We start from the raw sequence: 27399 nt of genomic DNA on the forward strand, positions 1-27399 counted from the left end.
TTCTTTAACTATTTTTTTTGTTTTATACAATTTATAAAAAACATATTATTTTTAAGATTTAAATCCAAGATGTTTTATTAAATTATAAATTATTTATCATCTCAACTAACTCATTTTTTATTTTATATATAGGGAGAATACAAGAACGATTACTTCCTAATTTTTTTTCTAAAATGTCCTTTGTTGTATACAATTTGTAAAAAAAATATTATTTTAAAGATTTAATTCTAAAACTTTTTATTAAAAAATAAATCATTTCTCACCTCAACGAATTTAATTTTTTATTATTTTTATACATATAAATTACTAATGTATCTGTTGATATGTTAGTCTAAAATAAAGAAATTGATAAAATAAAAAATAAATTTCTAAAAATAATTAAATTCTCATTTCTCTTTCATTTTATTAATTTTCTTAACTTGGTTTTGATATAATATAAAATAATTTTATATATACATCTAATTATATAATATAACATCATAATAAAATTGTAAGTAAGTAAGTATATCAAAATTAAATATTTTCTTTCTAAAACTTTTTGCGAGAGGATAAGGGACTACCACCAACCAAATCAACAGTCCTCGTCATCGTGCACACCACTCTCCAAAACAATCGCGAAGCACAGTATCATCCCTCATTTTTTTATCCGCGACAAGATATATGGATAGTGTTCCGTAGATAGCCATCTCTCTTTTTCTCTCTCTCCCATCTGGCCATCTGCCAAAGCCAAGGGAGAAGAAAGAAGAAGACGCCGCACACAACACACAACTCAAAAACCTTAAAAAACCCAAAAAACAAAAAACACACACACACCTATGTGTCTATCCATTTCTCTATCTATTCACTCATCACTAACATCAAACTCTCCAAAATAACCGTTTCATGTCTCGGATCCTGTGATTCGGATCCCTAGGTAGGACCAACCAGCTCCCCCTTCGGCTTCTTTCTATCGTTCTTTCATTTTCTTGGGTCTCCGTTATCCACCGTTTGATCCGGTTCCCGGTTTTCCGCCATGACGCGACGATGCTCCCATTGCAGCCACAATGGGCATAACTCGAGGACCTGCCCGAACCGCGGCGTCAAGCTTTTTGGGGTCCGATTGACCGATGGCTCGATCCGGAAGAGCGCTAGCATGGGCAATCTTACCCACTACGCCGGTTCCGGGTCCGGTTCAGGACCTATCCACGCTTCTGGGTCCAATAACCCCGGTTCGCCCGGGGATAACCACGATAACGCGGCTACCGCTGACGGTTATGCTTCCGAGGACTTCGTTCCTGGCTCCTCTTCTAGCTCCCGTGAAAGAAAGAAGGGTTTGAATTCTTCACCTTGTTAAAAAATTCTTTTTTTTTTTATTTTGTGTATACGTAAGTTAATTGCATGCGAAATTTTTGAACTTCGATTGAAGAGTGATTTTGGTGTTGATTATGTTAGATAAGATTATAAACTAAGTAGCTTGGATTAATTATGTGATCTTTGTTCGCATGATTATTACTCTGTATTTACAATTTACAAATTAGGGTACAATTGTTCTTTTTTATTTATTTAGAAAGATCACGTCAATAGCAAGTAAGGGTTTTGCTAACACTTGCTAATGTTACCACTATTAGAAATTTTTAATTTTTTTTTCCGTTAATAAATGTATAAATGTACTGTCATAAATGCGTTGAAAATTTCAGCTATTTATCTTTCTATTGAAAACATTCTCCATTAAGCACTTTATAAGTGTCTTAGCAAGATTCAATAAATAAAAAATCTGGAGGCTGAGTTTGTTGGAGACTGTACTTTTTATGAATGAATTATTGGAATGCTTGTGCTGCATAGTTCTGGAATCCCAACCGTATTGAATGTTGGCCAATGAATATGGTAGGTTTATGAAATCCATGCCCCCCCACCCCCCTCTTTTTTTTGTGTAAAACATTAAGAAGAGCTGATCTAGCTGACAGAGGGTTATAATCGATTAGGAATCTAATTGCAAGTTTGTGATAGTTCGTCCGATGTTTAGCTCATCTTTTGGGTGACACAAGTTGAGTTACTTATTTAGTGGATTTCTTTTTATTTCTTTGTAAGTGGAATGCATGTATTTCAGTTATACAGAAACTTCTGCTGTAGTTTTTGAGCAGTTTGTTGTTTATGACAAAACTACAGTCTACGGACGCCATCTAGTAGAGAGATTATTATGTGACTTTAACAAGGGTTTAATGCCAACTCTGTGGATTTGGCACACACTTCTATATATCAAGAAGAGAGTGTTCTAAGCGCACTTGCAAGTTACAAGTCATTATTAACATTTCACTACCTATTTCAAATAGGATCTTGTGATTATTGGCTCCGTATAAAATCTAGCAGCAGATGTCTGGGTTTCGGGTCTGGCTTTAATAATGGAAGGTCTATGGGTTGCATCCAATTTGTTAGTCCATTCATTCGTTTTACACTGACACCTTGTTAGATCAAGGCTACACTTGGTGTAGGTTTTTGTTTTTCAGTTCCATTTTCTGAACCTATCCTTGAATATGGAGTTGTTAGCTTTTACGTATTTAGGTTCTAGCGTGTAGGGATGAAAAAGTAAAACAAGAGATAGATCAGAGGAGCTTGACCCAAACCCTGCAACAGCAACGGGTGGAAAAGAGAAGATGAAGGTGTAGCTAGAATCTCTATGGTGGGTTTCCAAAGACAAGTGCTTTTGGTGAAAGATAGTAGCATTGTTGTTATTTTTGAGTCAACTCTTAATTTTTAATGAATTTATGATCTTCTTACAGGAAAACAAAAATGACTTAACTTGTTTACATACTCTATTTTGTCAAGCTCCTACAACTTAAAGTAAATTGTCTCAAAATCGATAGATTCAATTTGTCTAGTGACTTCTGAGGTTAGAGCCTAAATCTGCAATTGTTTTGACCCTCAAAATGTGCTATTTGGATATATGGATTTGTGTTGATGTTTTACAATATTTAATGAGTCAAGCTAATGTTGTATATATTTTCTCAAACTATAAAATATTTTTGAAATGTTAAATCTTTTATGGGTCTAAAAGTTGAGTTTATTGTTTAAGATTGATCAATCTTAAGTTCTTAAAAAATTTGCTCAAACTCTTTTAGTTTGTGTAATATGCAATTAATGGAAACGAAACCGTGATGAACCTGGATTGCAACAAATCAGTGTGGTTTTCACTCTCCCCCAAGTGTTTTATTGGCAATGCCAAGTTCTTGAAAGACCTGGCCCTCTTTTAGTCTGGGTCTATTTTCCAACTTCCTGAGATGCTACTCCAGACAACATCCATCCCTCACCCTATACAATTCTAACCTCCTCACTTCCAGTGCCAACTCAGCGAAGTTGGTTACATGCATTTCTCCCGAACTATCAATATATTTCCCCATTTTCCCTTTCTTGATGCACTCTAATAATGTGGGTTCCTAACAGTTTGACAACCTTGAACAGGAGATCAAAGGAGAAATGAGAAGAGGGGCTGAATGACTGTTAGAGGTGGGTCATTCTAACCCTGGAAGGCTTCTGGTTAAACATGTATATCTTGGATAGAATAAGAGAAAGAGAAGTGGAAAACCTCTATGTGGATGTATTATCTCGGTCCTTGCTTGTTTGGTATAGATACCAAGCAATCAATTCATGGCATATTTTCAAAACAATACATAGGTTGTTTTCTTATCATTCTAGTAAACAATGCCATAGTCACGTGGCAAAAAAAAAAAGAGAGGAATAACACCAGGGGGATGGGAAACATGAGTTTTCTTCTTCTTCTTCTTTTTTTTCCAATCTGGATGAAGTAGTAGTTGCCATACTTGCCATGCTGAAATGCATATTTCAGCTGCTCTGCTCTGAGGTTGCTGTAGTGCCATTATTAACAACTGTGATTCAAAGGCCTCAATGTGATGTAAACATTATCAGGCTTTGCTTTAAGCCAGGCTGGTATTATGTTTTACCAAAAATGGCCAGGCTGGTCCCCAATAGACCTATTGTAGATGAGTAAAATTAGTGTACCCTTGGGTCTTGGTTAATTTCTATGGTGAAATGTTAGAATGTTTGTCATACTACACAAAAATGATAATATCTCTCGTTTATTTCATACTCACAATGGTGTTCAAGCATTAGCTGAGATGCCTGTTTTAGCTATGATTTAATGGGTGTTTTGTTTTGATTTGTTCTAAATTAATTTCATTTTTACATTGCACATAACTCCAACAATGCTACCATATCCTAAATGAAGACAAGCAAACACATTCATGCAGCATTTTCTCATAGTTTAATTATAATTTTTAATATGTAGGGGTTCCATGGACTGAGGAGGAACATAGAATGTTTTTACTTGGATTACAAAAGTTGGGCAAAGGTGATTGGCGTGGAATTGCAAGGAACTATGTTATATCAAGGACCCCTACTCAAGTGGCCAGTCACGCTCAAAAGTATTTCATCAGGCAAAGCAATGTGTCTAGACGGAAAAGACGCTCCAGCTTGTTTGACATTGTTGCAGATGAAGTTTGTACTCTTGTCTGCAATTACTATCCATGAAATAATTCTTTTTTTATTTTATTTTGCATCAGATGAACATTTATGCCACATAATCTACTCATGTTCATTGATAAAATTACCCAATTGTTTTTATTTCTTTAAAGATATAGTGTTTTCTGTTCTAGCTTCTATCATGACTTGGTAGTCATTTGTGATTTGTGAAAATTATCCATTTCCGTTGTTCTTCTGCTTCTGGTTTGACAATTACGAATCTTGGCCGATTCAATGTGCATTAAAATAATCTTGTTAAGACTACTCTAATATCTCAGATTCAATTTGCTCTTTTCTCTTAAACTTTTAAGATTTTCTTTATTTCTTATATTTATTTATATATTTTAATCTTGATTTTGCAGGCAGCTGATGATACTCCAATGGTACAGCAAGACTTCTTGTCAGCTAACCAGTTACAGGCTGAAACAGAAGGCAATAACCCCTTGCCTGCGGTTCCCACCCTCGACGAAGAGTGTGAATCCATGGATTCCACCAACTCCAATGATGGAGATTCTGCGCCATTAAAGCCTGAAAACTCTCAACCACCACAACAGCAGTCATCTTATCCGGTGCTATATCCTGCATACTATTCTCCTTTCTTCCCATTTCCTCTGCCCTATTGGTCAGGGTACAGTCCAGAGCCTAATACTGTGAAGGAGGAGACACACGAGGTGCTGAAGCCAACTGCAGTGCATTCCAAAGCACCAATCAACGTTGACGAACTCGTTGGCATGTCAAAACTGAGCTTGGGAGAGACTATTGCAGACTCAGGCCCGTCCTCTCTGTCCCTGAAGCTTCAAGAAGAAGGGCCATCTCGGCAGTCAGCGTTTCATGCAACCCCAACATGTGGCAGTTCGAATATGAATGAGAGTGCCATCCATGCAGTTTGAGATGTTTGTTTGTGTTGCAAGGAGGGCATTGTATTCATGGCTCATGAAATGTGGTTCTTGTCTTCTCATGTATGTGGTTGTTGGGATGTATAACCTTAATAATTGTTTCTTTGCCCCCATGATGGGAATTAACCTAGTTTATTTCCTTTGCTGGTAGGGAATAGTGTCTAGGAAATTACTTAGGTCTAAATCAAAACTCTTTAAAATATGTCCAGTTATTTGTATTCTCAATGTTATTATGTAAAGTTGATTATGCAGTGTGACAATCTATTTCTCTACCCTGAAGTAGTTTTTGTTTTCCGGATTTTGTTGGATGAATAATACACTAACACGAGTACACATTGTCTTAAATACAGTTGAGGGTAAGTAGATATATGAATAAGGCAGATACCAACGAACCTACGAGTTTAATGGGCTATTTAATGCATATGAAAGCTTTATGGATATTAATCAGTAGAAGTGTACGGTAGTAATAGCGTGTCTCTTGTTAAGTCATGCCATCTTACTGTTTTGATAAATACAAGATGTAAACTACCACCAATAGATTCTCTTTTATTATTAGATATTATATAGTGAGCACATAAGGTGTTTCAACGCCACATGAATTTAAGAATTTTAATACCTACACGATTATTTTATGTAATTTTGAACCAATTTTTCATGTTATCTAAGGAACAAGCAAGTGTTGAAAGGAACAAAGTGTTGAAATGGAGTTCAAAGTTGGTGGTAATAGGAATAGGACTTTTTGAGTTTTTCTTTTACCAACTCACGTACTTGTAAAGCTACTCTCAAGGACAAATTTGTAATACTTTATTTAGAATGAAAAATCAGTCTCTTTCTGATAAAAAACAGACAAATCTACCTTCGAATTAAAAAAATAAAATAAAATAAAATAGAAGAAAAGAAAGCAAAGTACGAAGCGACTTTGGGCTGGAGATTTCATCCAGTGTCCACTATACTATTTTCTGCCTTATCTTATCCCCGTCTATAGTACTGCTAGCCCAAAAAATGAAACATCTTTTATTTATTTATTTTATCCCGTTTGTGTTGTTGACCTTATCTTTTGATGTGTACGGTATTTGCTCTTTCTATATCCTTTTTGCTCTTCCCAATGAAAATTTTATTTTATATGTAAAGATGTAAAAATATATCTTATTTAAAGAGGTTTAAATATATCGGAAATACTGGTGTTTCAGTTATAACATTGGTGTTTTAATTGTTTTAACTGTTGATCTAAATTATAAAAATATATATAATATATTAATTAAAATCAACAGTTAAAATAAATGAAATACTGATATTCTCGATATACTTAAAATTTTTTCTATCTTATTGATCAATGAATTATAAATATAATCTTTTTATACTCACGTAGAAATTGTGAGTTCAAATCTCCTTATATATATATATATATATACTATTAAATTATTATTAATAAAAAATTTTATTTTAATAAAATGTATTAAAGCTCAAGTTTGTATTTTTCTTATAAAAACTTTTTTAATTTTATTTTGTAGTTTAAGAACATATATTTGTTAATTTTACAAATATCTTTTTTTTTGAAAAAATAGTTGAAATTTGAGAGAATCACACACGTATACTGAAACACTAAATAAATATTGGATTTAGCCAAAAGAAGTTATTATTAAATAAGTTTTTTTTCATCCTTTCTATGACCCACTCGCAGAACTATTTTTATGATAGCAAATATGATGTTTTACGAGAAAACGATGCATTTTGATGTTTTATAAGTATGTGATGCAATATAGAAATTGTATCTAATAATTTTTTTATTTAAATTAAAAAAATAAAATTCTCATTCAACTTTGCCTACGTTACACTTGCGTTATATAGCCGATTCTAAGTCTGGATAAAAGAGGAAGGTTGTGTTAGATTTTCGACAACCAATATAAAAATATAGTCGAATCCCCATGACATGAATCAAAGACATTATTGCGCAAAAGCTAGGTCGTTGTCCGAGAGCAACGCGCTGTATGGCTCGAGTACGGTGTCAAATGAGTAAGAGCCGCTGCATCGGTTCCCGAATGTAGTGTTAAATGAGAAAGAGTTCTCCCGTTTTCGTGAATGGACGAGAGTAAATAAACTAGTTCACAAAATAAAAGGTAAAAGCCAGAGCGATCGAAGGTTGAGATTTGGGACATGGAACATAGGCATTCTAACAGAAAAGTTCATGGAAGTGGTGGACACTATGACAAGGAAGAAGATTAACATTATGTGCCTACAAGAAACAAAATGGGTTGGTGCAAAAGTTAGGGAGTTAGATACTTCTAGTTTCAAACTTTGGTATACAAAAAAGGTGAAAAATAGGAATGGGGTTAGAATTATTGTGGATAAGCAGTGGAAGAAGGACGTAGTGGATGTCAAGAGGGTGGGAGATCAGATCATCTCTATCAAACTTATGGTGGAGGGGGGGTGCTTTCCATGTGATTAGCGCTTATGCACCGCAAGTGGGTTCGAACGAACAATACAAGATAAGGTTTTGGGAGGATCTAAAGAGTTTGGTTCAAGACATATCTTCAGGAGATAAGATTTTCTTATGAGGAGATTTGAATAGTCATGTTGGGTGAGAAGTGACTGGGAATGGGAGTATTCACGGAGGCCATGGTTTTGGGGTGATCAATGACGAGGGTAAAACTATTTTGGACTTTTCCTCAACCTTTGATCTTCTCATCGCAAATACATGTTTTAAAAAGAGAGACGAACATCTTATAAGCTATAAGAGTGGCATGACAAGCTCTCAAATTGACTTCTTCTTCTTGAGGAGAGTCGATCGAAAATTTTGCATTAATTGTAAATTTATCCCGGGAGAAAGTTTGACAACATAACATAGGGTGCTCGTCATGAATTTTTGTGTTGAGCAAAAGTTGAGGAAAAGACATCATACGAAGAACCCAAGGACGAGGTGGTGGCGGATGAAAGGTGATGAACAAAGAAACTTCCTAAGACGGATAGGAGAAGAGGCAAAGTGGGATGGGAATAGAAGCGCAGAAGAGATGTGGAGGGAGATGGCAGAAGTTATTAGAAGAACAGCAAAACAAAGTTTTGGTGAATCTAAAGGAATATGACCAAGAGATAAGGAGTCCTGGTGGTGGAATGTGAGTGTATAAGAAAAGATAAAGATAAAAAGGGAGTGCTTTAAAGAGTGGTCTTTATGCCGCAACGCAGATAATTGGAAAAAATATAAGGCGGCTAAGAAAGAGAAAAAAGCGACTATAATTGAAGCAAGAACAAGAGCATATGAGGGTCTCTACCAGTCTTTGGGTACGAAAGAAGGAGAAAAATGTATATATAGAATCGCAAAGAGCCGTGAAAGAAGAACGAGATATTTGAACCAGGTTAAGTGCATAAAGTATAAGGATGGAGAGGTGTTGGATCAAAAGGAGAAGATTAATGAAAGGTGGAAGAGCTACTTCTACGAGTTATTTAGTGAGGGACAGAAGACTCTTCCGAGTCTTGGTCGGTTATGCACAAGGGAGGAAGATCAAAACTTTGACTACTATCGAAGGTTTCGAGACTTCGAGGTAAAAGAGGCTCTAAAACAGATGAAAAATAGCAAGGCAGTAGGACCTGATAATATCCCGATTGAGGTTTGGAAGAGTCTTGGAGAAAAAGACATCAACTGATTAACCAAGCTTTTTAATGAGATTTTAAAGTCAAAGAAGATGGTTGATGAGTGGAGAAAGAGCACCTTGGTACCTATCTACAAGAATAAGGTGGATATATAAAGTTGTAAAAACTATAGAGGGATCAAGCTCATGAGTCATACCATGAAGTTATGGGAAAGGGTGATAGAACGAAAGTTGAGAAAAGAGACACAAGTAACAGAGAACCAATTTGAATTTATGCCAGGCAGATCTACCACTGAAGCGATATACCTATTAAGAAGGATGATCGAGAGATATCGTAGTAATAAAAGGGATCTACATATCGTGTTTATTGATTTGGAAAAAGCGTATGATAGGGTACCAAGGGAGGTCTTATAGAAGGCTTTAGAAAAGAGGAGAGTAAGGATCGCATATATTCGTGCAATTAAAGACATATATGATGGGGCCACAACTAGTGTGAAGACTCAAGGTGGTGTGATAGAGGAATTTTCTATTGGTATATGATTACACATGGATCATCCTTAAGTCCATACCTTTTCACATTAGTCTTGGAAGTACTCACAGTCCAAAAGCCTGTGCCATGGTGCATGCTTTTTGCCGATGATATCGTCCTTATAGGAGAGTCAAGGGAAGACCTAAATAAGAAGTTGGACTTATGGAGTGAAGCTCTAAAAGTGTATTGTCTGTGCATAAGCCGTAGCAAGACGGAATATATGGAATGTAAATTCAGTCTGAGAAGGGAAAACTCTAATATAGAGGTGAAGATTGGAAAAAATATCCTACGAAAAGTTAAAAGTTTTAAGTATCATGGGTGCATCATATAGGATAATGGAGAGATTGAACATGATGTCATAGGATCCAAGCAGGTTGGTCCAAATGACAGAGTGCATTTGGTTTTATATGTGACAAAAAAGTGCCTTTAAAACTTAAAGTAAATTCTATCACACCGCTATAAGACCAGCTATGCTTTATGGTACGGAGTGCTGGGCGGCCAAAGGGGAGCACGAACATAAGTTGAGTGTGGCAGAGATGAAGATGTTGAGATGGATGAGTAGTCATACGCGATTGGATAAATAAGGAACGAATATATAAGGGAGAGAGTTGGAATAGCACCCATTACGAAAAAGATGGTTGAATCGCATCTCAGGTGGTTTGGACATGTGAGAAGAAGACCGATAAAACACCTAGTCTGGAGGGTGGATGAGATGGAAGATGGATAAGGGGCAAAAGGCAGAGGAAGACCTAAAAAGACCATCCATGAGGTAGTCAAACGAGATCTACATATAAACGGTCTCTCTGTAAACATGATACATGACAGAGCACAATAGCGTCGTTTGATTCATGTAGCCGACTCCACCTAGTGAGACAAGACTTTGTTGTTGTTGTTGTCTCATCCAATAATTTTTATTTAATTTTAAAAAAATCACTTAATAATTTCTGATTTAAATTCTTTTCTAAAAAAAAATCTCATCCAAAAATTTCTAACTTTAATTTTAAAAAATAAAAATCTCACCAAATAATTTCTAATTTTATAATTTGCCTCCATATTTAGTAAAACTCTAAAAAACTTCTATGTTTTTTAATTTCACAAAAAAAATTTCAGATATAAAATAATTTATCACACACGCACCCTTTTATAGAACGAATATTTTCGAGTCTCTTAATTTTATTAAAATAATATATTTTATTTTCTTATGATTTTTATGGTGAATTGATTTGTCCATCCAGAAATTGAAGATTTTTGTACTAATTTTAATAAAAAAAATTTGAAAAAATATTTCAAGAAAAAAAAACAATATAATAAATATAACACATTAATTTAATATAATTTAGCCTGCAAAGTGAAAATTTATAATTAGATTATTAATAAAAAGATAATACAATTAAAATTTTAATAGACCATAATAAACATATAATGTGCTACACTTACAAATATGTATCACACAGTTCTTTTCTTTTGAGTTTCTTTAACATAAAAATTTTTATATATAATACAAAAATTTATTAATATAACATAAATTTTTTTTTATATAATCTAAAAACTTTTCCTATACGGCTTAACAATTACTTTTATTACTATTATTTTTTTGGGCCCTTTTTTATATTAATTTTTTTATTTGTATCTAATAATTTTGTGTTGAGTTTTGATGATATTTGATGTTTTATTTTTTGTTTTGTTAAGTGAATGAGTTAATATTCTAAATGTATGATCCTTAAAAAAAAATTTGTTTTATGCACTAAACTTTTTATCTTTAGTATTTTTGCTGAATATATATAGAAAAAAATTATATTAAACTTTTGCATTTTGATAAATACAAATTAATTTTAAAAAATATTTTTTTAAATAATTTTAAAAGTACCCTTAACTTTAAAAGTACCTTTAAATACAAATATTTATACTTTTAAACGTACAAATACTTCTCTTAAAAATTTTACTAAATAAAACCTAAATAATCATGCATAATTGTTGTGTAGCCCCAATTTGTCATTATTATTATTTTTCTAATTAGTCAATTTAGTTAACTTAACACCGATCACAAAGTTTGTCTATTAATTACAAAAATAAAAATAAATTATTATTTGTATTTACAAAAAATTATACACATTAACAAATTTATTCATAAAATAACGAAATCAAAGTTGTATTTATAAAATATCAATTCTGTACAACATAACTATCAAAATTCTAATAAACTACCCAAAAATTTTAAAATATTATTTGTACTCACAAAAAAGTTATAAATATTGACAAATTTACTCTCTCTCTCTCTTTCTCTCTCTTTCTCTTTCTCTAATATCAATCTATTATCTCCTTTCTTAACAACCACTAGCTATCACCCTCATCTTTATCGCTACTGTGAATTTCAACCACCTACATCGCAACCTTCTCCAATCCCAACCATACTATTGTAGTCCGACACCCACTCGCAACCTTCTCCAATCCCAACCGTACTACTATAGCTCGACCTCACTTCAACATTAATTGCAATGTTCTCATCACCACCATTTTCTTAATCCCACAATTTTATCTTTTTACTATTACTAACACCTTTTTTTTTATCTCCAGCTACAATCACGCAGTCCCACCATCACTAGCATCTTATCATTCAATAATAACTTGCAACAACATTCAATTTTATATTTTTAATTTATTTTAAAGAGAAAATATTGAGAAAAAAAAGAGACCAGGCAAAGAAAGAAGAGAAAAGGAAATAAGGAAGATGGCCATATGGTGGGGGAAGGAGTTGGAGAGAAGATCTAATATGGAGAAGGAAGAAGGAGATGATTGTGGCATATGAAGGTGATGTCGGTGACGTTGGTGTTGAGTCATGGGAGAAGAGGGACGGTGCTGAAGACCCAACCTTAACAAACTCGAAACGCAATGTTAGGTCAAAGCTCGTGAATCTCTTGGGATGACGGTTTTAGATGTAGACACAGAAATTGTCAGAATTTCGACTTCAAGCGATATATTTGGTAAGGTGAGTTATCATTGCTTCCGTCGTAAAGAGGCTGGCAAGCGAGAGTGCTGAGGTTAGAGTGAAGCTTGCAATATTCGAAACGATTTCTCAACCTAGTGCCACCACTGTATTACTTTCACTTTTTTAAATTTAAGTCCTAACAAATTTGCTATCTCACTACTTTAGTCTTTTTTTACATTCAATTTTTTATTGTATCTAAAATTATTTTTGTTTTTATTGTTGTTCTTTTTATTATATTTTTTTAAATTTTAATATAGAATTATTTTTATTTTTATTATTGTTATTGTTATTACATCTTCTTCTGAATTTGATGTTGTATTTGGTGGTGATAATGGTGATGGTTGAGAGAGAGAGATAACAAAAATAATCATGCTAATGATGCACTGATTGATTCAGTTAATGGTGAAAGGTGTTATAGTGATGACACTTAGTTTTGGTGGTGATAATGATAGTGTGTAAATAATTTATATAACTATGTTATGTGTATATAAAATTGATTATTAAATTAGTTATTTATATAAAATATGTGTTAAAATATAAAATATATAGTAAAAATGAATTTACAATATTTATTTTGATATATAAATATACAATTATTAGGGTAAATGACGCATATAAAAAGTATAGGGTGGGTTTACACAATTCCACCAAAGTAAAAAACGTTAGAAGGTTCTATCAAGAGCAGTAGTTTTTTATATAGTTCAAATTGGTGCAATTCGAATGATACTGATTCAAATTACACACTCTCACATACTAATTCGAATCAACCTAATTCAAATTACACACACTAACACACACTAATTCGAATCACTTTGATTCGAACTAGTCAATTTGCCGTGCCCATAGTAATTTAAAACAGACTGTTTCGAATTACACCCTAAGGAGTTCGAAGTAACCTCATTCAAATCACTATTCCAAATCCATACCCTATCAAATCCTAGAGAAAATGACCCAGTACGACTCCAAATCTATACCCCATGCATGATTCGAATCAGTACGATTCGAACTATCAAGAATGCAAACTCTCTCACTAATTCGAACAACATTGATTCGAATTGCTAAGTTTTTTAGTTCGAACAGGATTGATTCGAATTACATAGAGACATGCTCTTTATTGATCCATGTCTCTTTTTTCTATTTGGGTTAATCATGTAATATCTCATGCAAACCGGCTTAATACTATCATTTGTCCTAATTATTAATTTAAAAATTAATTTTTGATTAATAATTTTATAATTTAAAGGGTAAAACCAAAAATATTAAATTTAGATTGATTGATAAAATTATAATTTAGTTGAAATATTAAAAAATTAAATAATAATAATATTTTTATAATTTTTTGAAAATTTTAAAAATAAAAATATACTTTACTTAATTAAAAAAAATTTATATATTTTAATTTTTTAATTCTCATAGATATTTGATACGAACCAAAAAAACTTATTCAAGATAAATAAAAATTTAAAACTTTAAAAGCTCATCTTTATTAGGTAGTGTTTGGTGGAGAGACAGAGGCGAAAAGATTGAGATTGAGAGATAGAGACTAAGAGATAGTGATTGAAATAAATCTCAGTATTTTATTTAGTGCAAAATGGGAGACAGGAATTGAAACAAGAATGAAACTCTAATTTAATTTGCACAAAGGATAAAATTGAAATTAATTCATTGAAATAAAAGTATTTTAGGTATAAAATGTTATTAAAATTTCAGTTTCTATCTTTAAAAATTTCAGTTCCTTGTGTCTTTATTTTTAGAAGTATTAAAATACTAAAATTTTAAAGACAGAAACAAAAATTTTAGTATCAATCTCTGAACTAACAAACACGATACTAAGTAATAACAAGTCAATGAAATTTTTTGCGGGGAGATTTTGGGGGGTGGTTTGGTTTTGGTGGATAATAATATAGATAATTATGGTAACGATGACAATGATTGGTTGTATTAATGGTGAAAGAAAAAGGTATTATCGTGATCGTACTTGTCTTTGGCAGTGGTGACTATAATATGATCCTGTGTAATAATTTTTATATAATTATGTTATCTGTATAAAAAAATTAATTGTTAAATTAATTATTTCTATAAAATATGTGTTATAATATAAAAATACGATAAATTATATTTATATATAAATAAATAATTATTAATTTAAGAGTTAAATTTTTTATTAACAATTTTATAATTTAAAAGGTAAACTAAAAAATATTAAATTTAGGTTGATTGATAAAATTATAATTTAATTAAAATATTAAAAATAAATAAATTAAATAATAGTATTATTTTACAATTTTTAAAAAATTTTAAAAATAAAAATATATTTTGCCTAATTGAAAAATGTATGTATTTTAATCTTTTATTCTCATAGATATTTGTTACGAACAAAAAATACTTATTTAGGATAAATGAAAATTTAAAGAGTATATACTTATTTTGGTCCTCAAAGAAATTCAAATTAGACATTTTAAGTCTTCAACTAAAATTAATTACTCGATTGGTCCTTAATAATTAATTCCGTCAGTCACTTAGATTCTTGGCTCCGTCAACTCTAACGAAAGACAAAAAGGTCCTTAAAAACTCTAATATGGGACAAAATGATCCATGACAACTATAACAAGGGACAAAATGATCCGTGACCCCTTTATTCGAAAACGACGCTGTTCTTCCCCAATTTTTATCATATCTTGCATAACCCTAACATTTATACTCTCCTTCACCTTCACAGCCTTCTTTTCGATCTTTTCTTTCCTCCTCTTTAACTCCAAGATTAAGCCATGGTGTAATTGTCACACATGTCGCACCTACCTCAACATGTCATGGACTACACACTTCCTAAATCTTTGTGACTGGTACATCCACTTCCTATGTACTTCACCCACCAAAAGCATCAACTTTCAAGTCTGATAACATCACCTCCAACCCCAACAATGTTCACGACATCCTCAAGACAAAGTTCCACAACTACTGCAAGGGCACGTCTTTCTCCACTCTCCGGCAAGCAATATAGATTGTTTGGACATTAGAACATCATGAAAAGATTCTCCTTCGACATCATATGCAAATTTCCAATTGAAATAGATACTGAGTGCTTCATTCCTTCTTTTTCGGAGTCCAAGTTGACAAACAACTTCGACCTCGCATCCAAGCTATTACAACGAGTAATGTCGTCGTTGCCGCTCATATGGAAACTTAAGCGATTATTGAACATTGGTTCAGAGAAAAAGTTGAAGGAAGCGATCAGAGTGGTGGACAATGTGGTCATGGAGATGTTAGGGCAGAGGAGGAGGGAGATAGCAACGACGACGACGAGTCTTAACAAATCAGATTTGCTGTCTAGATTCATGGGATCCATCGAAGACGACAACTAGTTGAGAAACATAGACATTAGTTTCCTGAGTATGAATTGGTTGAGAACAAGTTGATAATTTTTTCCTTGTGAACGTTAAATTTATAGAGTGTGCATTGTGTAGTTTGAAGTTATAGTGTTAGACTGTTCGTGTTACGCGAGATATGATGGAAATTGGGAGAGAATAGTATCATTTATGAACAGAAGAGATCATATATCATTTTGTCTCCTGTTGTCCTCCGTTAGAATTAACTGAGTAAAAGACTTAAATGGCTGACGGAATTAATTGTTAGGAACCAATCAAATTAATTTTAGTTAAGAACTAAAGTGTCAAATCTAAAATTTTTTGAGGACCAAAATGGGTATATACTCAAATTTAAAATTTTAAAAGCTCAGCTTTATCAATTACTCCAAAATGACAAGTCAACCATTATTTTTTGGGTTGACAGCGACACGTGTAAAAAAAAAGTTAAAAAGCAATATTAATTCAATTCAACAAATTAAAAGCAAAAATAATGAAGGGAGCCACTAACCCTTGACGTCATTGCACTTGGCTTGGTTGTTGGATCACCTTAAAAGCGTAGCAGAAGGTCGTTCGTGAAGGTCTCTCTCTCTCCATAATACAACTCTCTTCTTCTTTTTCTTCTTCTTCTTCAGTTTCATTTTGAACAGTTGAGAGAAAATAAAGAAAAAATGGAAGGAATAGATCACCTGGCACCGGAGAGGAGCAAGTCGCAGTTCGACGTCGATGAGATGAAGATCGTCTGGGCTGGCTCTCCCCACGCCTTCGAGGTCTCCGACAGGATGTCTCGTCTCGTTGCCAGCGATCCCGTTCGTCTCTCTCTCTCTCTCTCTCTCTCTCTCTCTCTCTCTCTCTCTCTTCCTTTTCCTTTCTGATTTCCTTTGTTCTGTTCTGAATTTTTATGGTTATTTTTTGATATGATTTGCTCCTTGTTCCTCTATTATCTTGCAACGGTGCATTTGCTATATTATCAGATTTTCTGCTGATCCCTCAGTATCCCCCGGAGTTTTCAACATTAAGACTTTTTTCTACTGTTGATGAATTTGATTTTATTTTTTTTAATCAGTGCACGCAATTTCGATTTTGAATTTTCATTTTGAGAACAAATCATTTATGAAATGTGGGAAAATAGAGCGTGGAATTTGTAATTGGCCGGTTTGTCTGGCTACGAGATTTTATTCTGAACCGGAACGTGAAAGCATGTTTTGTTAGCTAAGCTATTTGTTATGAGAATTCAGTGTTTAGTTAATATTTCTAATGTCACTGTACATAAAAGATGCTTGGCATCCGTTTCTACATTTTTATTATTGTTATTATTATTTTAAATTTTATTGGAGTTAGCTCATAAGTGATTACTTTGTATCCAGTAGTAACTTAGAACCTTGAATTTTTTGTTTTCGTTTATAGGCATTCAGAAAGGATAATAGACCCATGCTTGGTAGGAAGGAGTTATTTAAGAACACTATGAGGAAAGCAGCTTATGCATGGAAAAGGATTATTGAGCTTCGTCTTACTGGTGAATCTTCTCTTCTTTATTTGTTTTGCAATTGTGTTTGGTATAATTTTCATTTTATAGAATAGGAGGCCTTTTTCACCATTTCGATATTTATCGAACTTTATAATTCTGTTAGTTGTATTCTTACAGAAGAAGAAGCTTCCATGCTTAGATCCTTTGTGGACGAGCCTGCTTTCACGGATCTTCATTGGGTACAATACAATTCAATTTCTTGTCTAGGTTGCATTTTTTTATTTTTTATTAGGATAGATCTAAGCAGTTAGTTCTTCTGCAGGGAATGTTTATTCCTGCTATCAAAGGACAAGGCACCGAGGAACAGCAGAAACAGTGGTTGCCTTTGGCTCAAAAAATGCAAATAATTGGTTGCTATGCTCAAACTGAACTTGGCCATGGATCTAATGTTCAAGGGCTAGAAACAACTGCAACATTTGATCCAAAAACAGATGAGTTTGTAATTCATAGCCCCACATTGACTTCCAGCAAAGTGAGTAAAATCAATGATAGATCATAAGAGCATTTTCTGTTCATTTACAATGCATTTTAATGATTTAAGATCCACTAATCTTAAGATCTTATTTTGTCAAGTCATAAGCAAAATCAAGGGATAGCGGCTTTGCACTTTTTGAAACTGGCTTCAATTTTAAAATGTTTTTGCCTTTTTGGAAAACTTGCTGTTTCCACAGTGTTATTTGGATATTATTATCACTCTTTTGATGCCATTGTAAACAGTGGTGGCCTGGTGGATTGGGTAAAATTGCAACGCATGGTGCTGTCTATGCTCGTCTACTTACAGATGGTCGAGATTATGGAGTGCATGGTATTTGTCAACCTTAATCATCCAAAATTCTTATTTATATTGTCTCAAATTAATTAACAATATGTCCAATTTGAAGGCTTCATTGTCCAGCTCCGGAGCTTGGATGATCACCTACCACTTCCAGGCATAACTATTGGGGATATTGGAATGAAATTTGGAAATGGAGCATATAACACCATGGACAATGGGGTTCTACAGTTTGATCATGTACGAATTCCAAGGAATCAAATGTTGATGAGGTTGGTTTCTCTTTTGCTGTTTTACCTTGCCTCAATAGGGTTGAGTCTAATGATCATACTTGGGAGGATTTTTTAATTAATACATGATCTGCAATGATTGTCAAGTCCTCCATTCTTCATCCACAAAATAATAATAATTACCATGAACTATACTCTTTATCTGTGGGGGAACCTCTCATCCTCTTCTGGAAGGTGGAGTGGCAAAGTTATTTTTGCTTAGAATTGAGTTAAATGGCAAATTCTAGAGGAGGATCCATGACAATATATGCTTATAGCAGCCTGACTTTCATCTCAATATAAATTGGACAGGGTTTCACAGGTTACAAGAGAAGGAAAATATGTACAATCCAGTGTTCCGCGACAATTAGTTTATGGTACTATGGTATATGTGAGACAAACCATTGTGTCGGATGCATCAATTGCATTGTCTAGGGCAGTTTGCATTGCTACAAGATATAGTTGTGTTCGCAGACAGTTTGGTGGAAAGAAAGGAGGCCTTGAAACACAGGTAGGCTTCAAAAGGCCTTTCTTGGAAAAAAAAAGTAGTCACACTTTCGACCAATATATGCTCTTCTGTATAGTTTGTGATGTTGGATTACCTACTCATCATGGACATGAATTGTGTGACATTGAAGTGTGCATTAATGCCAACAAACACATAATAATAACCGGGCATTCAACATTATCTTCATGTGTTCAAGAGAAAAATGAGAAGTCTATGTTTTTCCTGTCGGTGACTTTTTCAGTTATGTTTTCTTATCAATAGTATAACGTTTCTCACTTTCTGCTATATGTTTCTGTCTAGGTGCTTGATTACAAAACACAACAAGCTAGGCTATTCCCTTTGTTAGCTTCTGCTTATGCTTTCCGATTTGTTGGTGAATGGTTGAAATGGCTTTACATGGATGTCATGAAAAGATTACAAGCTGGTGATTTTTCAACATTGCCTGAGGCTCATGCGTGCACTGCAGGCTTGAAATCCTTGACTACTTCAGTGACTGCTGTATGTGACTCTTAATCACTAATGCTTATTACAGGGACAATTTGTCTTAGTTACTGACTTTGATTTATTATTTAACAGCTTTATATAAAAACCATAATAATTAGAATGTAGAATGTGTTTATACTTTTGAATGTTGATCATTGTGGGGCACTATTTTTGCAGCCATTTGTGATGTGAAGTCCTTTATTTAAATTCTCACCAGTAACAGTCACAAGATTTATTCCTGGATTTTTCGTGATAATATTATACTTTGATAGTCCTGTTGATGCCTCGTTTCTTACTCTTTACATGTTGAATCATATTTTCTGCCATCATATCTTACGTTTCATGCTTTATCAGATTTCTGATCTTTTACTGCTTATTTCTTTCTGTTGTCTGAAATTTATTGATGGAATGAAGGCATTAACGTGTGTGATTTAAGAGTTAGGAAGAAAACTTTTATATGAATTGTGATTCATCATGCATATTAGTTCTACATCTAACTCTCTTTCAATTCAGGTGCATAGCATGCGAGCTTAAGATATTTTGTTCACTTAATAGTAAACAATAATTATCTTATTTACTGCATTCTGTCTAAAGATGTTATTGTTGTGCTATTGTTATTCTTTTATAGTGCTCTGATACACTCCATTCACTTTGGAGCATACATGAATTCTTTGAAATTATAACGTAGTTAAATTCATATCAACTTGTAGGATGGGATTGAAGAATGCCGTAAATTATGTGGTGGCCATGGTTACCTTTGTAGCAGTGGTCTCCCCGAGTTATTTGCTGTCTATGTTCCTACCTGCACTTATGAAGGAGACAATGTTGTGTTGATGTTACAGGTTTGTTGAATGTCATTTAGCTTATACCATTGCCTGATTTTTATTCTCTAGTATTTGACATGCTTTCATAAATTGCTGTGTGTGTGTATATGTATATATAATATATAGTCTGTAGTGTATTAATATTAACAAAAGAAAAGTAATTATCATTGTTATTCTAATATATTCTCCCATGTCTGGGTGTTTTCATGGTTGAGCTTGAATAAGTCTCTATTGCGTGCCTGTGTGCCTTCTACACTTCTGTGCCTTAAGTTTTTACATCATGGTGCTCTCTGATTTGGGAGGTTAATTGAATATTATTAACTGAGAATGATCGTTGAATCATTTTAACAACTTTTAGAAAATCCGATGTAGGTGGCGAGGCATCTCATGAAGACTATAGCTAAATTGGGCTCTGGAAAAAGGCCTGTTGGTACAACAGCTTATATGGGACGAGTGGAACTACTGATGCAATATCAATCTAATGTTCAGAAAGGTATAAATGTATAACAAAATATTAAATTAGATTTTGTTGCGAAATTTAGAACTCCATGTTGATATCCTAAAGTGGATGCAGTTTGAGATGTTATTAGTTACTCTAGCTGTGTCCTTCAGAAGCAAAATTACAGTGTTTTTTGGATTACTTGCAGCCGAGGATTGGTTGAAGCCTAATTTTGTCCTGGAAGCATTTGAAGCTAGGGCTGCTAGGAAGTCGGTTGATTGTGCTAAAAATCTTGCCAAGTTTTCCAATCCTGAGGAGGGTAAGTAAACCCCTGTTTGTAAATAGATCTATAAATCCTTTTATTTCTTTTCTTTGAATTTTTGGTGGTTGAAATTGGTTGCATGGGCCTGGGAGTGGTTTGTTATAATGATTTAACCTGTGGCATAGAATTAAATAGTAAATTTAATAAGTTTCATAATTACAATATTATAAATTATTTTAGTGCATATTGGTAAGAGCTAGGTCACACTAGCTACAAAATTGTAAATTGTAAACCAAATTACACCATAATTAATGAAGTCACAGTGTGATTCAAGTCGTCTCTCAAAGAAGGGGGGTGTATTGTGGTTGGTTGAGTCTAGAAGTGGGGGTTTTAGATTTTTGCAATAAAATAAAAACGATTTTAAGTAAGGTTGAAAAGCAAATAGAGTCAAAAACGAAGGTAATTCAAGAATTGAAAACACTAGCACAAGGGTTCTCAGGGGTTATCAACTCGGCATTTCATTAAACACAGCATGCATAAATCAACTTCCTCTGCTATTATAACCTCTTGATCATTAGTCATGTCTAGAATTCGCGATTAGCAACCATGAATCAAAATCTCAATCCCTAGGAATTGATAACCAATCCAACATGAAAGATAATTGTATTGATAATTTTTAATAAAGAATTCCTACCCTTTACAATTTACCAAGTATATGACAATTAATCAATTAACATACACCTAACAAATTAATTCATTATGCTTAAATATCCAAAATCATGAATAATGATGCATAACAACCCTAATCTACCCACATTCTCATATTAATGAATACAACAACAACAAAGCCTTGTCCCACTAAGTGGGGTCGGCTACATGAATCAAACGACGCCATTGTGCTCTGTCATGTATCATGTCTACAGAGAGACCGTTTACATGTAGATCTCGTTTGACCACCTCACGGATGGTCTTCTTCGGTCTTCCTCTGCCTTTCGCTCTTTGTCCATCTTCCATCTCATCCACCCTCCTGACTGGATGTTCTATCGGTCTTCTTCTCACATGTCCAAACCACCTGAGACGCGATTCAACCATCTTTTCCACAATGGGTGCTACTCCAACTCTCTCCCTTATATCTTCATTCCTTATTTTATCCAATCGCGTATGACCACTCATCCATCTCAACATCTTCATCTCTGCCACACTCAGCTTATGTTCGTGCTCCCCTTTAGCCGCCCAACATTCTGTACCATACAGCATAGCCGGTCTTATAGCGGTGCGATAGAATTTACCTTTAAGTTTTAAAGGCACTTTTTTGTCGCATATAAAACCAGATGTACTCCGCCATTTTGACCAACCTGCTTGGATTCTATGATTTACATCCTGTTCAATCTCTCCATTATCCTGTATGATGCACCCAAGATACTTAAAACTTTTAACTTTTCGTAGGATGTTTTCTCCAATCTTCACTTCTATATTGGAGTTTTCCCTTCTCAGACTGAATTTACATTCCATATATTCCGTCTTGTTACGGCTTATGCGCAGACCATACACTTCTAGAGCTTCTCTCCATAACTCCAACTTCTTATTTAGGTCTACCCTTGACTCTCCCATAAGGACGATATCATCGGCAAAAAACATGCACCATGGCACAGGCTCTTGGATGTGCTCTGTGAGTACTTCCAAGACTAATGTGAAAAGGTATGGACTTAAGGATGATCCCTGGTGTAATCCTATACTAATAGGGAATTCCTCTGTCACACCACCTTGAGTCTTCACACTAGTTGTGGCCCCATCATACATGTCTTTGATTGCCCGAATATATGCGATCCTTACTCTCCTCTTTTCTAAAACCTTCCATAAGACCTCCCTTGGTACCCTATCATACGCTTTTTCCAAATCAATAAACACCATGTGCAGATCCTTTTTATTACTACGATACTTCTCCATCATCCTTCTTAGTAGGTATATCGCTTCAGTGGTAGATCTGCCTGGCATAAATCCAAATTGGTTCTCTGTTACTTGTGTCTCTTTTCTCAACCTCCGTTCTATCACTCTTTCCCATAACTTCATAGTATGACTCATAAGCTTAATCCCTCTATAGTTTCCGCAACTTTGTATATCCTTCTTATTCTTGTAGATAGGTACCAAGGTGCTCTTTTTCCACTCATCAGGCATCTTCTTTGACCTTAAAATCTCATTAAAAAGCTTGGTTAACCAGTTGATGCCTTTTCCTCCAAGACCCTTCCAAACCTTAATCGGGATATTATCAGGTCCTACTGCCCTACCATTTTTCATCTGCTTTAGAGCCTCTTTTACCTCGAAGTCTCAAATCCTTCGATAGTAGTAAAAGTTTTGATCTTCTTCCCTTGTGCATAATCGACCAAGGTTCGGAAGAGTCTTCTGTGCCTTATTAAATAACTCGTAGAAGTAGCTCTTCCACCTTTCATTAATCTTCTCCTCTTGAGCCAACACCTCTCCATTCTTATCCTTTATGCACTTAACCTGATCCAAATCTCTCGTTCTTCTTTCCCGACTCTTTGCGATTCTATATATACATTTTTCTCCTTCTTTCGTGCCCAAAGACTGGTAGAGACCCTCATATGCTCTTGTCCTTGCTTCACTTACAGCCACTTTTGTCTCTTTTTTAGCCGCCTTATATTTTTCCCAGTTATCTGCATTGCGGCATAAAGACCACTCTTTAAAGCATTCCCTTTTTATCTTTATCTTTTCTTGTATACTCGCATTCCACCACCAGGACTCCTTGTCTTTTGGTCCTATTCCTTTAGATTCACCAAAACTTTCTTTTGCTGTTCTTCTAATAACTTCTGCCATCTCTCTCCACATCTCTTCCGCGCTTCCATTTCCATCTCACTTTGCCTCTTCTCCTACCCGTCTTAGGAAGCTTCTTTGTTCCTCACCTTTCATCCGCCACCACCTCGTCCTTGGGTTCTTCGTATGATGCCTTTTCCTCAACTTTTGCTCAACGCGAAAATCCATGACGAGCACCCTATGTTGTGTTGTCAAACTCTCTCCCGGGATAATTTTACAGTTAATGCAAAATTTCCGGTCGACTCTCCTCAACAAGAAGAAGTCGATTTGAGAGCTTGTCATGCCACCCTTATAGGTTATTAGATGTTCGTCTCTCTTTTTAAAACATGTATTTGCGATGAGAAGATCAAAAGTTGAGGAAAAGTCCAAAATAGTTTTACCCTCGGCATTGATCACCCCGAAACCATGGCCTCCATGAATACTCCCATATCCAGTCACTTCTCTCCCAACATGGCCATTTAAATCTCCTCCTAAGAAAATCTTATCTCCCAAAGGTATGCCTTGAACCAAACTCTCTAGATCCTCCCAAAACCTTATCTTGTGTTGTTCGTCCGAACCCACTTGCGGTGCATAGGCGCTAATCACATGGAAAGCACCTCCCTCCACTACAAGTTTGATAGAGATGATCCGATCTCCCACCCTCTTGACATTCACTACGTCCTTCTTCCATTGCTTATCCACAATTATTCCAACCCCATTCCTATTCTTCACCTTTCCTGTATACCAAAGTTTGAAACCAGAAGTATCCAACTCCCTAGCCTTTGCACCAACCCATTTCGTTTCTTGTAGGCACATAATGTTAATCTTCCTCCTTGTCATGGTGTCCACCACCTCCATGGACTTTCCTGTTAGAGTGCCTATGTTCCATGTCCCAAATCTCAACCTTCTGTCGCTTCGACCTTTATCTTTTCCTTTGTGAACTAGCTTATTTACCCTCGTCCGTTCACGAAAACGCGAGAACCCTTGCTCATTTAACACTACATCCGGGCACCGATGCAGCGGCTCTTGCTTCGACACCGTACTCGAGCCATACGGCGCGTTGCTTCCGAGCAACGACCTAGCTTTAGCGCAATAATGTCTTTGATTCATGTCATGGGGGTTTGGCTATATTTTTATGTTGGTTGCCGAAGACCTAACACAACCCTCCTCCTTTATCCGGGCTTGGGACCGGCTATGTACCACAAGTGTAACATAGGCGGAGTTCTCATATTAATGAATATAGACGTATAAATAGAGTTGAAGGAAGATAGTAGAGAAATATAATCATGCTTTAAAATGAAATGGATTTTAGGGCATCTCTGTAAATCCCTTGTAATCCTTGAGCCAACATGTGTTTATCCCTCCATTTCCAACAATTTGCAAAACTTTATGAAATCACATTCATAACGAGAAAACTATGAAATCTAGAAATTTAAGCAGAAAGGGTGGTGTAATAACTATGTAGAACACTAGTTCAACAAGAAATTCAAGTGTTGTAAGTGCGAAAATGGAGAAAATTAAAGAATATTGGAAACTCAAAGCAAAGTGCTGAAAATACCAATAGTGACAAAGAAGCAACTCTTCCTAAGTTAAAAATGGCTAAACCTAATTGCCCTCCTCTCTTTGTTGGAGGCTCCAACCCTGCAAAATTAAAAGACTGATCCCCTTGATTCTGGGCGAGCTCCCTCAAGCCAAGTGGGTTAAGCACCACCTGAGAGATCTTGTCCAGATAGCTTACCCTTGCACTCTGCTATGCTGCTTTGTTCCTTGCACTTCCTTTTGCTTCTGCACTCTATGTCTGTCAAAACACTTGGAGAAAGCATATTAAGGGCCTGCGTGTGAGGTAATACAAAATTAACTCAATTATCAAAGCAATAAATGCACAGTTTAATCATTTCAATCAACAAAGAGGCAAAACACAAAACAAGTGAATCAAGATGATGAATGTGGGAAATGATGCATATGCAATATTAATGCGCCCAAAAAATTTATAAAACCATGCATCCTACTACATATGTTTATGAGTGAATAATTGTTTGAATGCAACATCAGATTGCTCTATGTACACTTAATGGTTTTTATTATGGCAGGTTTCCTAGAACTTTCGGCTGAGCTGGTTGAGGCAGCAGTTGCTCATTGCCAGTTGATTGTTGTTTCCAAGTGAGATTCTTCCTGTTTCATACTGGTCCTACATAATATTTGTAGTTTATCTGTAGCTGAAGAACCCTTTAGGTGGTGTTTGCAAGTTTTGACTTTGGATTATAAGGGAGAGAAGAGAAGGTTATGAAGTGTAAATTGGAAATTACTCCTTTGACCCTTCTCTTTCAAAACTCCAACTCGCAAACACATCTATAGTGCAAAGGAAATTGGTAGTTCACGATTTCTATACTTGAAGCTAGTATTTGCTTGAAATATTCTATTTGTAAGTTGATGAAGGTTGTGTTTTTCAGATTTATTGAGAAGTTGCAGCAAGATATACCCGGAAAGGGAGTGAAACAGCAGTTAGAAAATCTTTGTATCGTTTATGCCCTGAATCTTCTTCGTAAGTATTTGGGTGATTTTCTTTCAACTGGCTGCATCAATGCCGAACAGGCATCACTTGCCGGTGAACAGCTAAGGTCCTTGTATTCCCAGGTTTGTGTCCTCAACTATTGCAGCCTTCCGGTGTCTAGGAATAGTTTATTATATGAAACTGACATTATTATATATGCTTGATTTAGCTGCGTCCGAATGCTGTTGCGCTAGTTGATGCGTTTAACTACACCGATCACTACCTTGGTTCGGTTCTTGGCCGCTACGACGGAAATGTGTATCCAAAGCTGTACGAGGAGGCATGGAAGGATCCATTGAATGATTCAGTTGTGCCAGATGGTTTTCAGGAATATGTTCGACCCATGCTGAAGCAACAACTTCGTAATGCTAGACTGTAACAAGTTTATGACTGGATAGTTTAATGGCAAAAAATAAGGTTTTTTTTTTTTAGGCGAAGTGGCAAAAAATAAGTTATCGATACTTTAAAAGGTAGTGAAGGGAGGTTGTTGTGACTTTGGGTCGGAATTCTTTATTCGCCCATCCCCTTCCAAGAACCGGAGAAAAAAAAAAGGAAAAGAAAAGGTTTCTGATTTAATTAATATTATTATTTGGGAGCACTAATAAAAATGTTGTCATAGGTATGTTAGAAATTCCTAGCAGATTTGTTTCCATTCCTATGGTGACTACTATACGTGATAAGGACTTACAATTCGTTTGCACTAGAAAACAATTATCTATTTATTTATTTATTTTTCATTATTTATCACATCTATTTTTCAAACATTATTTATTCTTTGAGTAATTACCTAATTCAGTCTTAAAGATTACTTTAGTTTTCGGAGAAAATCAATACAAAAAAATATTTTGTTCGGTAGACAAATCAGTTCCTGGTAAGATTTCTCTGATTGTAAACGGAAAATGATGAAATGGTACAATTTGATGCTTACGACGTGTCAGGGTGACAAATGGATAAATCAGTCCCCGTCCAGGTTAGCAAAACGACGCTGTTTTTGGTCGTGGACGATAAGTCTCCCTTCTCTTGTGTACTTGAGTCACTCATCTTGAAAAGATCCCAAATCCCACTCTTTTTTCAGTTTTTTACAAA

General features: G+C 34.7%; 2 protein-coding genes across 3 annotated transcripts; both read left to right on the top strand.

Moving 5' to 3' along the window:
- Nucleotides 1–662: 662 nt before the first annotated feature.
- On the top strand, nucleotides 663–5702 carry LOC130964759 (transcription factor KUA1-like). 2 transcript variants are annotated; one of them, XM_057889899.1, is made up of 3 exons: nucleotides 663–1310; nucleotides 4280–4488; nucleotides 4875–5702. In XM_057889899.1, exons 1-3 carry the CDS (start codon nucleotides 1013–1015, stop codon nucleotides 5400–5402), a joined length of 1035 nt encoding a protein of 344 aa, XP_057745882.1. In that variant the 5' UTR covers nucleotides 663–1012; the 3' UTR covers nucleotides 5403–5702. The 2 variants fall into 2 exon arrangements, with proteins under 2 accessions (XP_057745882.1, XP_057745883.1); XM_057889900.1 differs by lacking the exon at nucleotides 663–1310 and adding an exon at nucleotides 3050–3480.
- A 10719-nt stretch (nucleotides 5703–16421) lies between these two features.
- Nucleotides 16422–27053, top strand: LOC130978916 (peroxisomal acyl-coenzyme A oxidase 1-like). The gene is made up of 14 exons (XM_057902295.1): nucleotides 16422–16678; nucleotides 17277–17385; nucleotides 17515–17576; nucleotides 17660–17869; nucleotides 18115–18202; nucleotides 18279–18441; nucleotides 18751–18949; nucleotides 19247–19444; nucleotides 20140–20271; nucleotides 20626–20746; nucleotides 20901–21011; nucleotides 25853–25922; nucleotides 26213–26396; nucleotides 26483–27053. The coding sequence occupies exons 1-14, from the start codon at nucleotides 16541–16543 to the stop codon at nucleotides 26690–26692; spliced, it is 1995 nt and encodes a 664-aa protein (XP_057758278.1). The 5' UTR covers nucleotides 16422–16540; the 3' UTR covers nucleotides 26693–27053.
- The last annotated feature ends 346 nt before the right edge of the window (nucleotides 27054–27399 follow it).

This window comes from Arachis stenosperma, chromosome 1, assembly GCF_014773155.1.
Source record: "Arachis stenosperma cultivar V10309 chromosome 1, arast.V10309.gnm1.PFL2, whole genome shotgun sequence".
NCBI lineage: Eukaryota > Viridiplantae > Streptophyta > Magnoliopsida > Fabales > Fabaceae > Arachis > Arachis stenosperma.

Bases quoted from the DNA above. Each gene is read 5' to 3' on its own strand.
- LOC130964759 (XM_057889899.1), top strand. From the start codon at position 1,013: ATGACGCGACGATGCTCCCATTGCAGCCACAATGGGCATAACTCGAGG. The intron at 1,311-4,279 runs GTTTGAATTCTT...TTTAATATGTAG, and splicing joins CTCCCGTGAAAGAAAGAAGG to GGGTTCCATGGACTGAGGAG. The intron at 4,489-4,874 runs GTTTGTACTCTT...TTGATTTTGCAG, and splicing joins TTGACATTGTTGCAGATGAA to GCAGCTGATGATACTCCAAT.
- LOC130978916 (XM_057902295.1), top strand. From the start codon at position 16,541: ATGGAAGGAATAGATCACCTGGCACCGGAGAGGAGCAAGTCGCAGTTC. The intron at 16,679-17,276 runs GTTCGTCTCTCT...TTTCGTTTATAG, and splicing joins GTCTCGTTGCCAGCGATCCC to GCATTCAGAAAGGATAATAG. The intron at 17,870-18,114 runs GTGAGTAAAATC...CATTGTAAACAG, and splicing joins CCACATTGACTTCCAGCAAA to TGGTGGCCTGGTGGATTGGG.